Source organism: Camelus dromedarius, chromosome 14 (assembly GCF_036321535.1).
Source record: "Camelus dromedarius isolate mCamDro1 chromosome 14, mCamDro1.pat, whole genome shotgun sequence".
NCBI classification, from domain to species: domain Eukaryota; kingdom Metazoa; phylum Chordata; class Mammalia; order Artiodactyla; family Camelidae; genus Camelus; species Camelus dromedarius.
The window spans coordinates 6,522,247-6,537,307 of NC_087449.1; the positions used below are offsets into that span (position 1 = coordinate 6,522,247).

The window sequence follows — 15,061 nt, forward strand, 5'->3', positions numbered from 1 at the left end:
GGAGCAGCTCCTGTCTGGGACATGGCTGGCCTCATGTAGAAGGGAAAAATAAACTGACTTAAAAAAAAAAATGGCACATATCACTTCTGCACACTCTCGTTTTCATTTGGTCGAAGTAAGTTACCTAGAGAAGCCTGATGTCAGTGAGATGAAGGATTTTATTTCTCCCGTTGACACTGCAAATCCTGTGGCCAAGTCTGATGGTGACAACACAGGGATGTACGCATGTGTACTCTTACCACAGAAAGGAGCAGTGGGTATTTTTAACAATCATACACTTGACTATACTTTATTCACATTTTAATATTTGTAAAATCAGGATATTCTTACAGTCAGTGGTGAATTATAATTACTTGGCAGAATCTTTTTTCTCTTTAGAGATATAAAAATAATGCTGTATCTTATAATCAATACATCTTAGATTAAAGGAAACTTGATAGACTGCAAGTCTAAATGTATTCGTCTGATTCACCTATTGATTTTCAAGTGTGTGGATAGTTTTCAAATGAAACAGTAATGTAGATTTAAAGGATAAATAGATTTAAAGCCTATTGTTGAGTTTTCCTTTTACCGCTGATCTAAAGCTGTTTTAGAGTGCTCTTCAGTTCTGGGACAGCTATAAAAACAGTAGAAAAAAAAATGAGTGAGAGAATTTGAAAAGAGGAGAAAACAGAGAAATAATGGAATAGAATAGAGAGTTTATAAATAAGCCACATATAAAATGTTACAAGAATGACACCACATTTTTTTTTGAATTTGACACCTAAAGTAAAGGCAATAAAAACAAAAGTAAATCAAACTCAAAAGCTCTGTACAACCAAGGAAAAGGATTATGTCCTCCTTAGAACGCTTGTGCTGTGTCGCTCGCTTTGCTTTCTGTCCAGCTTGAAGCAGAATCCAGGAAGACAGAGGGAGATGAACCTCTCACCTGTTTGCTCTGAAACCGTGTTCCTGACCGCCGCCTTTCTTCTGCCAAATTCGTTCTTTAATCAGGCTCTTTACTCTTCCTAGAACCCTCTTCCTCCTTCCTTCGCTTGGCCCACTGGCCTCTCCTTATTCTTCAGCTTTTAGTTTAAATGTCAGGCCTCAGGTGTACCCTCACCATCTTCTCTACCTCACAGTTGTTCCCTTTATGAACTTACATCATAATTTGTAATTATTCGCTTTCTGATTTAGCTGTTTTTGTCTGTTTACAATTCTTTTTGCCTCATGAGGGCAGGGCCTAGGTCCTCCTTGCCTACTAATGAAATCTCAGCAACGAGCGTGGCCCGGAGCAGGCACCAAGTGTTTTTTGAATGAATTGTTGCTATTCCCTCATGTACTGAGGAGCTTTCAGATCATTTCCAAGTTGAAATGATTTCTTAAGCTGATGTGTCCACATCAAGAAGCTGTGCAAACTGCAGGAGGTTTTGTAACAGCCGCTGGATTGTAAGCTCTGTGAGGACAGGGACTACACTTGAATTTGACACTCGGTGCTTCCCATTGTAGGGCCTGTCACATATTAGACACTCATATATATTTCTTGATTAACTGAATAGTTAATTCTGGTGTAAAGTCATAGGCTGGACACCAATAGTAGGAGAAATTTTACTCTAAGATAAAATTTAGGATAAATTAGAAAGAAACATAATGTTTACAGGTAACTTAAAACCGGTATGCTATAACAGCAATGCAATACATGTGTATCTTCTGTTATATTTTTTTTCCTTAAAGGGACCTATCGGTTTACCTGGAGAGGTTGGGATGACTGGGAGCATTGGTGAAAAGGTAATTTCTTTCATTATTTTGTTCAATAGTAAGGATTCTAAGCTAAACTCAAAGGAGAGACATCCATATGATATTTTATGCATTAGAAATCATTCATAACTTAAAACATATTACCTGTATTGAATGTCTTAAATATATTGAAATATAGTTAATAGCATGTATGTTTCTGATTTTTAAAAGGCAGAGTACTCATTTGGTTATAATGATGTGCTCTGAAGACAAAAGATGAAATTGGTGGTCTAGGTTTATGACTAGAAAATATTTAAAGATACTTTCTGAGAACAAGCCCCTAAAGGAAATAGTTTTGAAAGAGAAGAAAAAGTTATCACTTTACCTGATCCAAGTTTTAGTCACAATCTCTTTATTTCCACTTGGAATCCAGTATGAAGTTATTCATGGATCTTTTTGGCTATTGTGATGGAAATTGTAATTTGCTTAAAGATTTCCTAGAAATCATTATCTTGGGAATGATTTTCCATATTGAGGTTCAGTTTAGGAAAGTTAAAAAAAAGAAAGAAAGAAAGAAAGAATTCCTCACTTGAAACCAGCAAGAGTATTTTTTGAAAAATTTTTAATGGAGTCTTATAATGGACCAGTAGGTAATAAACCCAAAACTTCAGCTCTTTGACTGAAACCTGACTTGCTGAATATAAATTGTAAGCATAGTAGTCTAATGCAGTTACTATGCAAGGCCACTGTTTGTGAATAATTAAGTAGAGCCAGGATCAGAAGTGAATTACATAATATTCCAGTTATTTCCATCTGAAATTTTTAAGTCAAAATCAACATATCTAAAATTCATCATTTTTTCCCACATCCAAACTTGTCTCTACCCAATTATCTCATTTCTGTTAATGCCTTATACCTATCTCTGTTCTAGTCCCCCAGAATAGATAGAGTGAACCCATCTTTGCATTTCCTTTTCCTCCATCCTCTATGACTAATCTTTTGGCAGGTCTTAGAGGTTTTTCTTTACAGTTTAATCCTAATAGTCAATCCAAAGCAACACCCTCAGACATACTCTTATTAATCACTCTTACCCTTCCCCGTCCCCGTTCTATCTTCTAATCCAGCCTACACACTATATGCAGAAGACTAATTTTGATGGGTCATGATGAAGCATTTTGAAAAACCTTCATTAGCTCCCTGTTGTTGATACTGTTCACTCCTCTGCTTTGCTGTCAAGATACTACATGATTTTGACTTAATCAGTTCAAGCAACAAATTTTCTAATATTCTCTGGTATACGTCTTTCTTGCTCCTCATCTCATATGTTACATGCTTGTTCCTATTCTTATTCTTACTGTTTTCTTGGTTTAGAGCATCCTCTCCCCTTCCCTCTATTTATTCACAGCCGAAATATAGTACTCAATTAAATTCCCATCTCCTCTTTAAAGTCTTCGCAGATGATTCTAATCCTACCGTTCCTGGACTTAAAATAAGTACTGCACAATTTAAAATTTAATCGTCCTTTAATTGATTCATCTTTGTTAATGTCATAGCTCAATTACTTGTGGGTAGACTCTAAGTCAAGTTATTGTTATATTCCTCCAACTGTCAGAACATTAAAAGTGCTTAATATGCATTTATTTATTTTTTGTTAATAATAAAACAAATATAAAGTGACCTCACTTCAAAAAATTTAGATGGTTTTTGCAGTTTTTTTCATTCTGATTTAGTTACTTTTGTGCTAAGTCAAATCTCCTACACTGACATCTTCAAAATCCTTGGAATTTCAATGTGTGTCAGTTTAGACCTTTAATCTGCTGTGGCATATTTGATTATCAAGATTATGCTTAATTGTGGTGGACAGACTACAGAAATAAATTTTTGTTCAGTGGTTATACAGTTAGTTAATTTTTACAATATGCTTTCATGCTTTTACTATTCTCATCTTTTATGTCTCAAAATTATAAGCATTTCTGCCTGCAAAACTTTGGCATATGATGCATGCTCTATTTTAAAGCCCGTTTATTCATAATTTCTGTTTTCTTCATTGTAGTAAGACTTTAGTATTTTATCCTATCCCTTGGAAAGTATCTTAAGAGGATTTTTATTGTAAGAAAAATATAGCAACTTTACAATAAAAATGCAAAATTTATAAATTTGAAGATCAATGAAAATGAGGATGAGTTTCCTGTCTAGGCTTGGCTCTTTCATGACTGATTAACATGTCTCAATGTTTGGCTTTTTTCTTTGTTTTAAAAGGGAGAGCGTGGAAGTCCAGGTCCACTAGGTCCCCAAGGGGAAAAGGGTGTTACGGTAAGAGCTCAGTGATTTGAAAGACATGCTTCCAAAGAACATAATAGAGTTAAGGCATTTCAGAGGGGGAATTGACTTGAATGAAATTTAAGTAAGCGAAAAATGATATTTTATAGTAAATTTCCATTAGAATTTTCTTCTCCTCTAAGCAGTTTACTATTCAGAATGCTGAATGCTGATTGGCACTAAAAAGCATGCAAATCAGATGGCTTGGTCAAATGAATCTATAGTTTCAAAGAGAAGGATTAAACCATCATAAATTAGCTTAAGTGGATGAAGAGGAAAATTCAATTAAGATTCTACTTTTCTTTTATAACTTATCTTTTATATGGCATGTATCATCATTACCACTTTTCCTAAGTTTGTAGTCAGGAGGTAATTCTCTGATATATGAAGGATCAGAATCTAGAATTCATCTTACATTCTTATACCTTTAAGACAGGAATAACTGATACATTTGTGGAAGGGGTTACTTTCTCTTTTTTTTTTAATTGAAGTATAGTCAGTTACAATGTGTCAACTTCTGGTGTACAGCACAGTGTCCCAGTCCTGCATATACAAACATATTTGTTTTCATATTTTTTTTCATTAAAGGTTATTACAAGATATTGTATATAGTTCTCTGTGCTATACAGAAGTAGTTTGTTTTTATCTATTTTTATATATAGTAGTTAATATTTGCAAATATCGAAATACCAAGTTTATCCCTTCCCAACCCACCCTCCCCGCCCCATAACCATAAGATTAATTACTATGTCTGCAAGTCTGTTTCTGTTTTGTAGGTGAGTTCATTAGTGTCTTCTTTTTTCTTTTTTTAGATTCCACACACATAGCTGATACATTTTATAACTAGATTACAAGGGTTTTTTTTAGTACAATTTCTAAATGTGATAGGAACTAGAACAAATAATTATTTTCAATAAAAGAATCTTGCTTTCAGATTTTCTGAAAATTGTGATGGATCTCGGTGGCACCTAATACTGTCTACAAATTCATTTTATATAAATTTTTCTTTAATTTTAATTTCTATATTATCCATGAAGCTTTGTAATTTTTTTTTTTTTACCTATCTCCAATTGCCATCAACTAGGAAATTTAATACACTCATGAGGCTAATTAATTTCAGGAATTATTACCTTCTAAGGCATTCTCTGAATCGTCTGAATATGGTTAATACCGTGAAGGCTGTGGTCCTTCTAAAATTTGACAGGCTAGAGTATTTGTACCCATTCACGTTTCTAAATTACTGAAATTCCAGACCTCTCACAATCTAATAAACAGCACATACATCTATTCATACATAACAACCTACAGAAAGGTAAGATGAATATTCTCTTCTTAATAGGTTTTAATATGTGATTCTCTGGCTAGTAAATTTCTTTTTAGGTGAAGAGTTTCTAATAAAAATAAACACAGCTTCTATGTAAACATGTTTTATTTCTGTCACCTATCTGTGGAACATTTCCTAGGGCCTCATGTCTTGGATAGGAGCGGGAGAGCTTATTGAATTAAATTTTATAATTTACTGATTTGTCATCAATGAAAATAATTAGATATGATGGAGAATTTATGTCTTCTATATTTTTACTTAAATTATAGGGATATCCAGGTCCCCCTGGGGATCCAGGACCCATAGGCCCACTGGGATTACCTGTAAGTACAGAAAAGACTTTGAATTCCCTAGAATGTTTAAATTGAAATCCATGGCTTTGGTTACGCTATATGTTTTTATGCAAAATAAGTAATGTATGAATTAACAGAGGCTTCTTCTATCCCCACCCAATGCAAAATACTCCAGAGTATTTCATGGTATCTTGAACTTTCTGACTTCTACTTGCTCTGTTATTTACCGCTCACTTCTAATAGTACAACTCTGCCGACAAAAACAAAAGACATTTATTGACACAACATTGTAAACTGACTGTAACTCAATAAAATAAAAATTTAAAACAAAGACATTTAAGCTTTCTTTTGAAACACCGCGTATAAGAACACAGAGTCAGCAATCAAAACTTAGAAATAAGACCAATTGGATAAACAAATCACACGCGCAAGTTCCAATATATTGTTCTTAGAAATTTGCAAATATTCTCAAACTGATAAAATTCATAGAAAATACATCTTTACTAATCAGAAATTGAGTTTTGAAAATGCTCCATTTGTGTTTACCAAAAGATAATGAAATCTCGTCCCTAAAGAGAGGAAATTTGCTTATCAAAATTTGACAGTTACTGTGAACTTAAATGTGAAAAATATCAGCCTTTGTGATCCACTAAGTAAACCTATAATCAGAGGTTTATGCTGTTTTGTGAAGCTTCTGATTTGAAGGTAAGCCCAGATTTCTAGTATATTCATAGACAGGCTGTTGGCTTCTAAAACTAGGAAGATTGATCTGGGGCACAATTGCCAGTCTTTTTACCCATGGAACATAAGAAATAGATTTTAAATCCTCAAAAATTTCAGTGTTTTTATCTACCTAATGTTGTATAGATAAATACATTTTGTTTTCTACTATTTATTGGAGATGATCAGGTATAAAAATAATTCATTGTAATTGACTTAGTAACAAATAACTTAATCTTCATTGCAGCATATTCTTTGTGGCATATTAATTTGGAACATTTTGTGGCATTTTCATGGTAACAGAAAAAGATCTATTTTTATGTGATGGGATTATCATAAATGTCTAGAATAATGAGAAAGAAATCTTGCAACAGTAGCCACTCGTTCTTTGATGGACCAGGTGGATTAGACTGGCAGACTGGCTAAGTGGCTGTTTCTCTCCACCTCCACTCTGGATGTGTTCAACACAGCAACTGCTTGGTCAGTGAATAGTAAACACTTCCCCTTCTTTGTTCAGGGTGTAATCACCTAGAAATTAAATTTCTCTAAATAGTAGAATATGTCAAAAGCATAATATTGGAGGATGGAAGTATAGTCTTTGTTTAATAATTAAAATATTTTTTAAGAAGACTAATCAATTTTAAGAATTTCAAAGAGAATTATATGTCAGAATAAAAGTTACAATTACTATTCTCTTAACGTTCTTGTGAATTCTATAACTGATTGTTAAATTTTCAACATGTAGGGTCATGTGGGGGCAAGAGGACCACCTGGGAGTCAAGGTCCTAAAGGAAGAAGAGTAAGTTATCTAATCAAGGAAGTACATTAACCTCAAAAAAAAAAAATGACATCATAAATAGTGATGTGCTCAGCAAAAATAGCTCTCTGTCTTCTAGACTGTGCTTAGATATTGTTGGATTTTTTCCCTTGTTTTTATTGTATTGATGACCTACCTACATTAATTGAAATGTAATTCATAATCCCTTATAAAACCATAGTTTTCTGCTTTGTATTTTAGAAATTTTACTAATTGATACAGAACTCTTCTTTCTTATTCCCAACTTCCAGTGTCATTCTTTGGGGGAACTGGATATGTGAAGATGTTTAAATACATTATTTTTCTACTCAGAAGAGATTTATAGAGCAAGGGATAGTAACAGCATGACAAAATAAGAGCGATAAGAAATGGAAGGAAGATACACAGGGTGACTAAGTTTATTACCTGTAAATAACAGGTAGGATAATCATCATTGCCTGATAATTATGCTTAAGAATTTAAGAGCTTTCACTCTTTAAGTCTTTTAAACATTAAATCCTTTTTTTTTTCTTTAAAGAAATAAGAACCACCTTTTACTGCATGATTGTCACATGCCAGGCACTTTTACATCTACTATCTAACTTAATATTCAAAACCACTCTAAGAAGGAAAGGCATGTATCTCAAATATTACAACTGCAGAAGACGGGGCTCAGAGTTTAAGTATATGACCTGTAAACACACAGCAAGTGGCACAACCAGGATTCAAACCTTAGTGTGTCTGACTCCAAAGCCTGTGTTTGTCTGATACCTCACTGAATATTATTTTTCCTGGATTAATTTAAAAATGTAGGCTTTAAGAACTCTGTTTTCTCCTCTGTCTTTACCTTGACTTTTACAGCTAGTGAAGAAAATATTTTAAAACTCTGAAAACACGGCCTCCAACTAACAAATTTTTTTGTAAACTGCCATTTTTTAGTTGGCAAATGGGAAAAAGTTGTTATGAATACCAATTTAAAATAACGACTTCAATTTCAAGTGAAGATTAAAGAAAGAGAGCATATTTTTCTACATTATCATTTCTTTCCTGCAAAATTATTTTCCCTTCTGGGTTTTGGATTTACAGTCTATAAATATTCCTGATGGCCACATCTATTTTAGCCCAAATAAGATTTAAAATAATAAAATTTTAAAATGGTGGAAGGCGATCTGTACTCTTGTCACTTAGTGGTCTGTATCCTGCCAGCATTCAGTACTTGGTCAGGTCAAATGTGTTTATTCAACTTTGTATTACTCATAGTGGAAAGTTCAGTTTTGTGACTGATTAAAAAAAAAAAAGGAAAGAATGAAAGACTTTTGTTAGCTAAGGGATTGAGGAGGTCTTATTGATTATCCAGGCATAAGCCATGTGCCGAAGCAAGATGTGCTCCTCAGCCACTTGTGTCCTAAGTCATTTGGAAAGTTCATCTCTGCAGTTTTCTAACCTCTCTGTGATCCCTGGGCAAATTGTTACTCTTTCTCAATTCAACACTGTCTTCAACTCTTACCTCCTCAGGGATCAACTTTCCTCTCATCCTCCAAATACATTGTACTGATTCATTCCCAAATGGCTTCTCAGAATTATTTAAAGCTCACCTAGTACTTTCTAAATAATATCTTTTTGTTTAGAAATAAGGGCTTTGTGTAGAACAAAAGTGCTTTCTTTACAGGAGAGTGTTTCAGGTAATCAGTGAACATTGGGAATACAAAAAAGAACTGAAGGCCAGAATATCTGAGAAAATATAGTACTGCTAAGTTCCGTTCTAATTATCACCCAGTATCCTCTTCTCCCATCAGTCCATTCTCCAGTATGGGTGTGATCTTACCACATATCCTTCCAAATGTTTTCACTCAAAAAATGAGAATGTATGTCCAGCCCATGGAGATAAATGAAAAAGGTATCTGGCTGACGATTCCTGTGCCCCAGCCCTTTCTGGCTGCCCCAAAAGCTGAGGGGATCAATATTTCCTGCACACTTATAACACTTTATGACACACAATTGTGTCACGGTACATTGGAGGGAAGCCAGGCACATTTGCACTGAGACCACACAAAGAAGTATCATTATGGAGCAAGTGCTTCTATGCCCGTGCTGTTCTGACTGCGATTTGTACTGTTAGCAAATATGAACATGTGAGCATCATGAATGGTAGGGACGCTCCCCAAGGAGTTTGCCTGCTCATGTGCTTCCCTCCTGAATACATCCATCTGCCATCCATCCACCTAACATTTACTGATTTTCTGCAGTCTGTCAGACACTCTCCTGGTATCCTAGAGGACTGAGGTTAACTATTCCTTAGATCTAGACCACATGGATTTTATGGTTTAATGACTTACAGTCCAGTGGCTTTTGAAGTGTCACACAATATTGACAGAGGACAGGAAGAGCTCAGATAAGCGACAATGCCTGCCATCTCAGGAAACAACCTAAACAGCTTACCACGTTGCTTAGTAGCGTGAAAATTTGTCTGACTTGCTTTGTGAAGATTGTGTAATCCTACCCTTGATATAGCTGAAAAAGTTAACAGGATTGGCTGAAAATATTCATATAGTTGGAGATTCCTAGCTGGGAGAGTTGGGATAAATTTAAACTATTATTATTTATCCTACATACTCTAAGCCTTGTTATCACCTACCAAGTTTGACTGAAGAAATGTTAAGTGAAGTGAAATAATGTAATATATTAATGCTAATTAATGTAATACACACAGTCATATCCCTCACACAGACAATAGGCTAGCAGATTTCTCTACTACAGTACCAGAGAGATAGTGGATTAGCATTTGAGGTCACTAGGAATCAACACAGTCTTAGCTATTGTCCCTCATGTGCGTAGTTAACTCTTCGGGGCTGGTGGATCCCTTGGTGTCTCTCCAGTAGACACTTGTATGTCCAACTGCCCTGATGGGAGAGATAACACACAGAGCAAAGTTAACCTCATCATCTTTCTTGCCCATGGATTGGCCCTTTGATCATGAAACAACTTTAGATTTTATATCCTTTCTGTAGAGGGGTGGTTTGGTGTCATATAACTAAGTAATTTTTTTATTCTGACTATGCTGCTTAAGATTTAAATGAGCAGAAAAAACTGAAATAACTATTGTTAAAAATATGTAATGTTAGAGATTTTCTATGCAAGATGTAGAATGAATAGGGCTACAAAAACTCTGAATATGGCCCCTTCAAGGAAATGCCTATCATGTTGGGAAAGCAGCCATCAGTATTTGCATTTAAATTCAATGCTAGTGGTACCTGGAACACTCCAAATGATAAAGAAGAGCTTCTTCTGTGGTTTCTTCTCCTGAAAAAACTCTATAGCAAGAATAAAATCAAAGCTGAGGCATCTGAGAATGGAAGGTGGAATATAAAAAACGAATCTTACTGTATTAAATGTGTATAAAATGAAAATGGAAACAGATTCATAGATATGGAGAACAAACTAGTGGTTGCCAGAGAGGAGGCAGGTTGGAAGGATGGGTGAAATAGGTGAAGGGGATTGACTGGTACAAACTTCCAGTTATAAAATAAGCAAGTTGGGGAAGTGTAATACACGTATAGTCAGTAATACTGTAATAACTCTGTATGGTTGGCATTGGGCACTAGACTTATCCTGGTACTCATTTTGTAATGTATGCAAGGATCAAATCACTGTGTGTCCATGTGGAACTAATATAATGTATCAAATATAATTTAATAAAATAAGCAAATTTTTAAAAGAATAGAATCAACAAATATTTACCACAAAATCAAAGATAATGTTAGTTTTTGTTTAAGGGAACATTTTGTTCCAGCTGTATTAATCAAGAGCCAGAAAAAAGTGCTAGGCATAATAATTAAGCATCTGAGCAATTTAAAATTAATAGGTGGGTCAAGCAAAGACAGATATGGTTAAAAGTAAAAATAAATATACTGAAGCTAAGTTAGACATTTGTTCTTTTGAGAAGGGCTGTTTCTTTCATTCATAGTTCCTGGAGCTTATTAAAATTGATTACAAGTGTTATAGAGATGGGCTTGCAATTCTCATAAAAGTCTCTCTAAATATGCCAGTGCACAGTTTATGTTAATGTTTTAGTTAATCACAGTTTTTAAAAATTTAACTGTAGCATTTATATGGAAGTGGTTCTGTCCCTATCGTTAAATGCTTTTAGGACTATATTGATTATTCAGGAATTTAGTGAACTTTAGTTAAAATTACTGCCTACAATTCAGGGTACTTGGTATTTTACAAAACGTTTCTAGTTTATGTAGCTGAGCTATCAGATTTTATTCTAGCTTTTAGAAACTACTAATAGTCACTCACTATAGTCAACTTTAACTTTTCCAAAAGAGGATAAAGAAAAGATTAGACTTTTTTATGTTTTTATTTTATTTTATTTTATTTCCTTAACTAGAATACATTTTTCAGGAGATCTATAGGTAATCATATATTTTAAGGCAGGTATTAGAAAAAATAACTGTATACTCAGGTGCCTATTATGATGCTATTTGTCTGATTTTCTTAGAACTTGTCCTGAAGTTTATTTTGTCTCAGGAGCCAAAGAAGGCATATACACTAACCCAGAGATAACGTCTACAGCCAATAGTAAAGTGAAATTTACAGATGTTGATAAAGCTAAGCTTTTGGCTAATTAACTGAGCCTTAACTGAAGCATAGAGAGCACCAAACTTTCCTAAAGTTCTGCCAGGTTTAACCTCTTAACTAGCAACCTCAGGCTTTATAGCCTTTAATTAATGTAATTGCTACACTTAGACCTTTTTTTTTTTAATGTGGTTATCTTTGTCGTTACTGCAGAAACTCTCTTTGTTTCCTGGTTTAGTAAATGAAATAATAAATGTGAAAATATTTTTTAGTAAAAATATTTTTTGATGTAAAACATTAAGAAATAAGTGATTATCATTAAAGAATTCCTTAATTTTGGAGGGAGTTCCTTTCAGTTCTAATACTAATCAGTCTTTAACCTGAATCCTAGCTCCAGCTATAAATCGATGTGCTGTGAGCTATAATGGAGGAACGTACAAGGGTTTGTGGAAACCCAGAGAGAGGAGAGATTGGTTCTGCCAGGGGAGCCCAGAAAAGAATCTAATTCTTTCATTTCTGTGTGCCTTCACACAAGAATAAAATTTAAAAGGACTTTTACATATCAGAGAAAAACAAAGATCTTACAAAGTCAGGTTGGATTTTAGCGGTGGGCAAGAGCCATGCGCATTGCCTTGGCTCTGCCCCTACTAGCTGTGTGACCTTGGGTTGGTTGCTTTACATTTCTGAACCTTTGTTTCTTCATCTTTAAAATCAAGGCATTTTTGACCAGCAAACTTATAAAGTTCCTGGCGTATTCTAAGACTGCACTAAATGGTCTTGATAAATATTGGTGTCCTAATTAAGACCTATTCTCAGGAACAGAGCTGATAAACTTCTTAATGCTAAGGCATAAATAACAAGAACAATAATAATAGTAATCTTTATGTACTGAGCTCTTATGATGTGCCAGGCACTGTTTGAAAAAAAGAAATGATGACTTAATAATTTCCCCCATTGTGTGAATATGCAGGAAGGTATGGGGAAGGGAGAGAGGAGGGGAAAGAGAGAGATTTGTTAGGAATGGGGAAATTTTATCATTATGCTTGTCTGTATAGTGATTTATAATCTGCACTGTGCCAAAAAATTGTCTAAAATAACTACCAACTTGTATTTCTTGGGTTGAATGTTACACAGATATATGCCTTTTAAATAAAAGTGCTACAAAATAGAAAAAAATACCAATCAGCATTTTACTTGTAAATATTTAATATTCATTTTGTAAACTTCTAAACTTCAAGTCCTCTGTTTCAGCCTGAATTCACTTGCTAAGAGGATTACTATTTATATAATAAATATTATAAACTTAATAAAAAGCACAATTATTGAAAGTCTTTGGACATTTAGACATTATGTGAAGCCAGTAACTCACTTAATTCTGCAGGCTTCAGTTTCTTCATCTTAAAAAGCAGGGTTTAGCCTAGTTCAGCCTTGCCGGTGGGTGATCTGTGTGCCGAGGCTGAAACAGGCGGTCAGTTATGAGACTTTCCTCCTGCGCGAGATGCAGCCTTTTCTACATATATATCCAGGCAACCACTTAATCACAGTTTATCTAAGAAACAAGACTCTTTTTTTTTAATTTTTAAAAAATTTTCTGCTCTGTGTTTGGTGGCCTTTTGAAGCTTCATCCTCTTGGCTGCTAACGTGAACCTAGACAGTGATCCTGACTCTCTGGCACTGGCCTTGGAGCTGCCGGCCTCGCTGCGCTTGACTGTCTAGAGTCAAATCATTATCCTCTCCCCACTGCCCCCTTTCTACCCTGAACAAACTTGCCTTTCCAGCTTGTTCTTACCTTAATGCCGTCCTCATTCTACTGGCTCCTTACTTACAAAGTATCCAAAAAATACAGAAGTTTCAGTTTGCAGAGGAGTCAAGGGCCTAATTACCAGTGGATACCTTTCTAGATCTTACTTGCTTTCTGTGGTATTTTAGAACGTTAATCACTCATTCCTTTTCATACTCTCTCAGCCACGTTGCTATTACTCCCAAAAAATTCGCAGAGTGTTTTTCTTACAGGGCAGAAAAAGGGAAACAGGTATAGAAGGTGCCAGCAAAAGAGAATCAATACAAGCTGCTGAATTTTTACGATGGTGATGGTTAAGAGCAAGGGCCCAAGGGGTCTTTGCACTTAAAATGGCAGGGTCTTCCTTTAATCATGGTTTTCTTTTTCATCTTCACTTACTTAATTGTCAAACATTCCAAGGATGCCCTCACCTCAGGACCTTTGCAGCTGCTCTTTCTCCTGCCAGGATGATTCGCATGGTGTACACAGTCTCCCCTCCCTCAGGTCAGCCCACGTGCTTACCCACGTGTCACTTCAGAGAACATCCTCAGGCACTCTGTCTAAAATAGGGCCCTTCCTCTGACCTTGGACTCTTCCTAGTCCCTTAACTGCCTTTATTTTTCTTCATTATACTTGACTACCTATTGCCATTTTATATTTTAATTTTATATATCAGTTTGCTTGTTTATGAATTCAGGGAATTGTCTCTTCTCCCTACTGTGTCCTCTGGGCCTAAAATAGTACCTGACTTATAGTAGGGATTCAGTGAAAGTTTGTTGAATGTATAACATACTTTGAAAGTCACTTATCTGAATTAAATCCATACTCCTCAACTTGACATTGAAGGTTCTGCACAATAAGACTGTCACTTAGTTTTGTAGCTTTTTACGGGAAAATAGGGCAGGAAAGTAAGCTGGGGACATATCATGGAGAACCTTAAATAGAGATTGAAAAAATGGTAGGGCCAGAGATATGGCTTTGGCTTTAGTATATGACCAGTGGAGCTTTAGGTCCCTATGGAGGGCGAGTCTCTTCTCCCATCCTGTGAGTGCCCGAGAGGATCAGGGGATGCAGTTACCCTAAGAGCACCCCGGGAGAGAATCCTATTATAGCAAATAGCTTTTTAATGATACGAAGCTGAATCAAGCTGCCCTCAGATGGAATACAACAGACAACGCTGAAGCCTACAAGGCTTCTCCAAAGCAGCGTGTTGTATTGGGATATTTATGTCACCATTTCGTATAGAAATTTTCAGTGCCTCCTCATTGCTTATTGATTTAAGTATAAACTCCAGTCCTTCACCTTTGAAGTCCCAGTCTTTCCACAATTTTTTCTTAGTATATACATACTAAAAACTACTCCATGTAATCAATAGCTCAGCTAAACAAACTACTTTTTTCATTCTTGGTATCTGCCTGCTGTACCCTTTTCTCATACTATCCCTCTACCTAGAATTTCTTCTAAAGCATGATCTCCAAAAGTCAAAATAATATCTTTATTCCCTTTACAAACTTGTGAAAGCTCTCTCCCTCCTT

At 35.2% G+C, this 15,061-nt stretch overlaps 1 protein-coding gene across 4 annotated transcripts in view; it reads left to right on the plus strand.

Annotated features, from left to right (window-relative positions):
* COL24A1 (collagen type XXIV alpha 1 chain) overlaps window positions 1-15,061 on the plus strand; it is a 313,443-nt gene that overhangs the window by 168,167 nt on the left and 130,215 nt on the right. For all 4 annotated transcript variants that reach the window (XM_031465514.2, XM_064493377.1, XM_064493376.1 and 1 more), the window contains 4 exons: window positions 1,714-1,767; window positions 3,976-4,029; window positions 5,629-5,682; window positions 7,118-7,171. In XM_031465514.2, coding sequence (XP_031321374.2) covers window positions 1,714-1,767; window positions 3,976-4,029; window positions 5,629-5,682; window positions 7,118-7,171 — 216 coding nt within the window. The remainder of the gene's footprint in view (window positions 1-1,713; window positions 1,768-3,975; window positions 4,030-5,628; window positions 5,683-7,117; window positions 7,172-15,061) is intronic.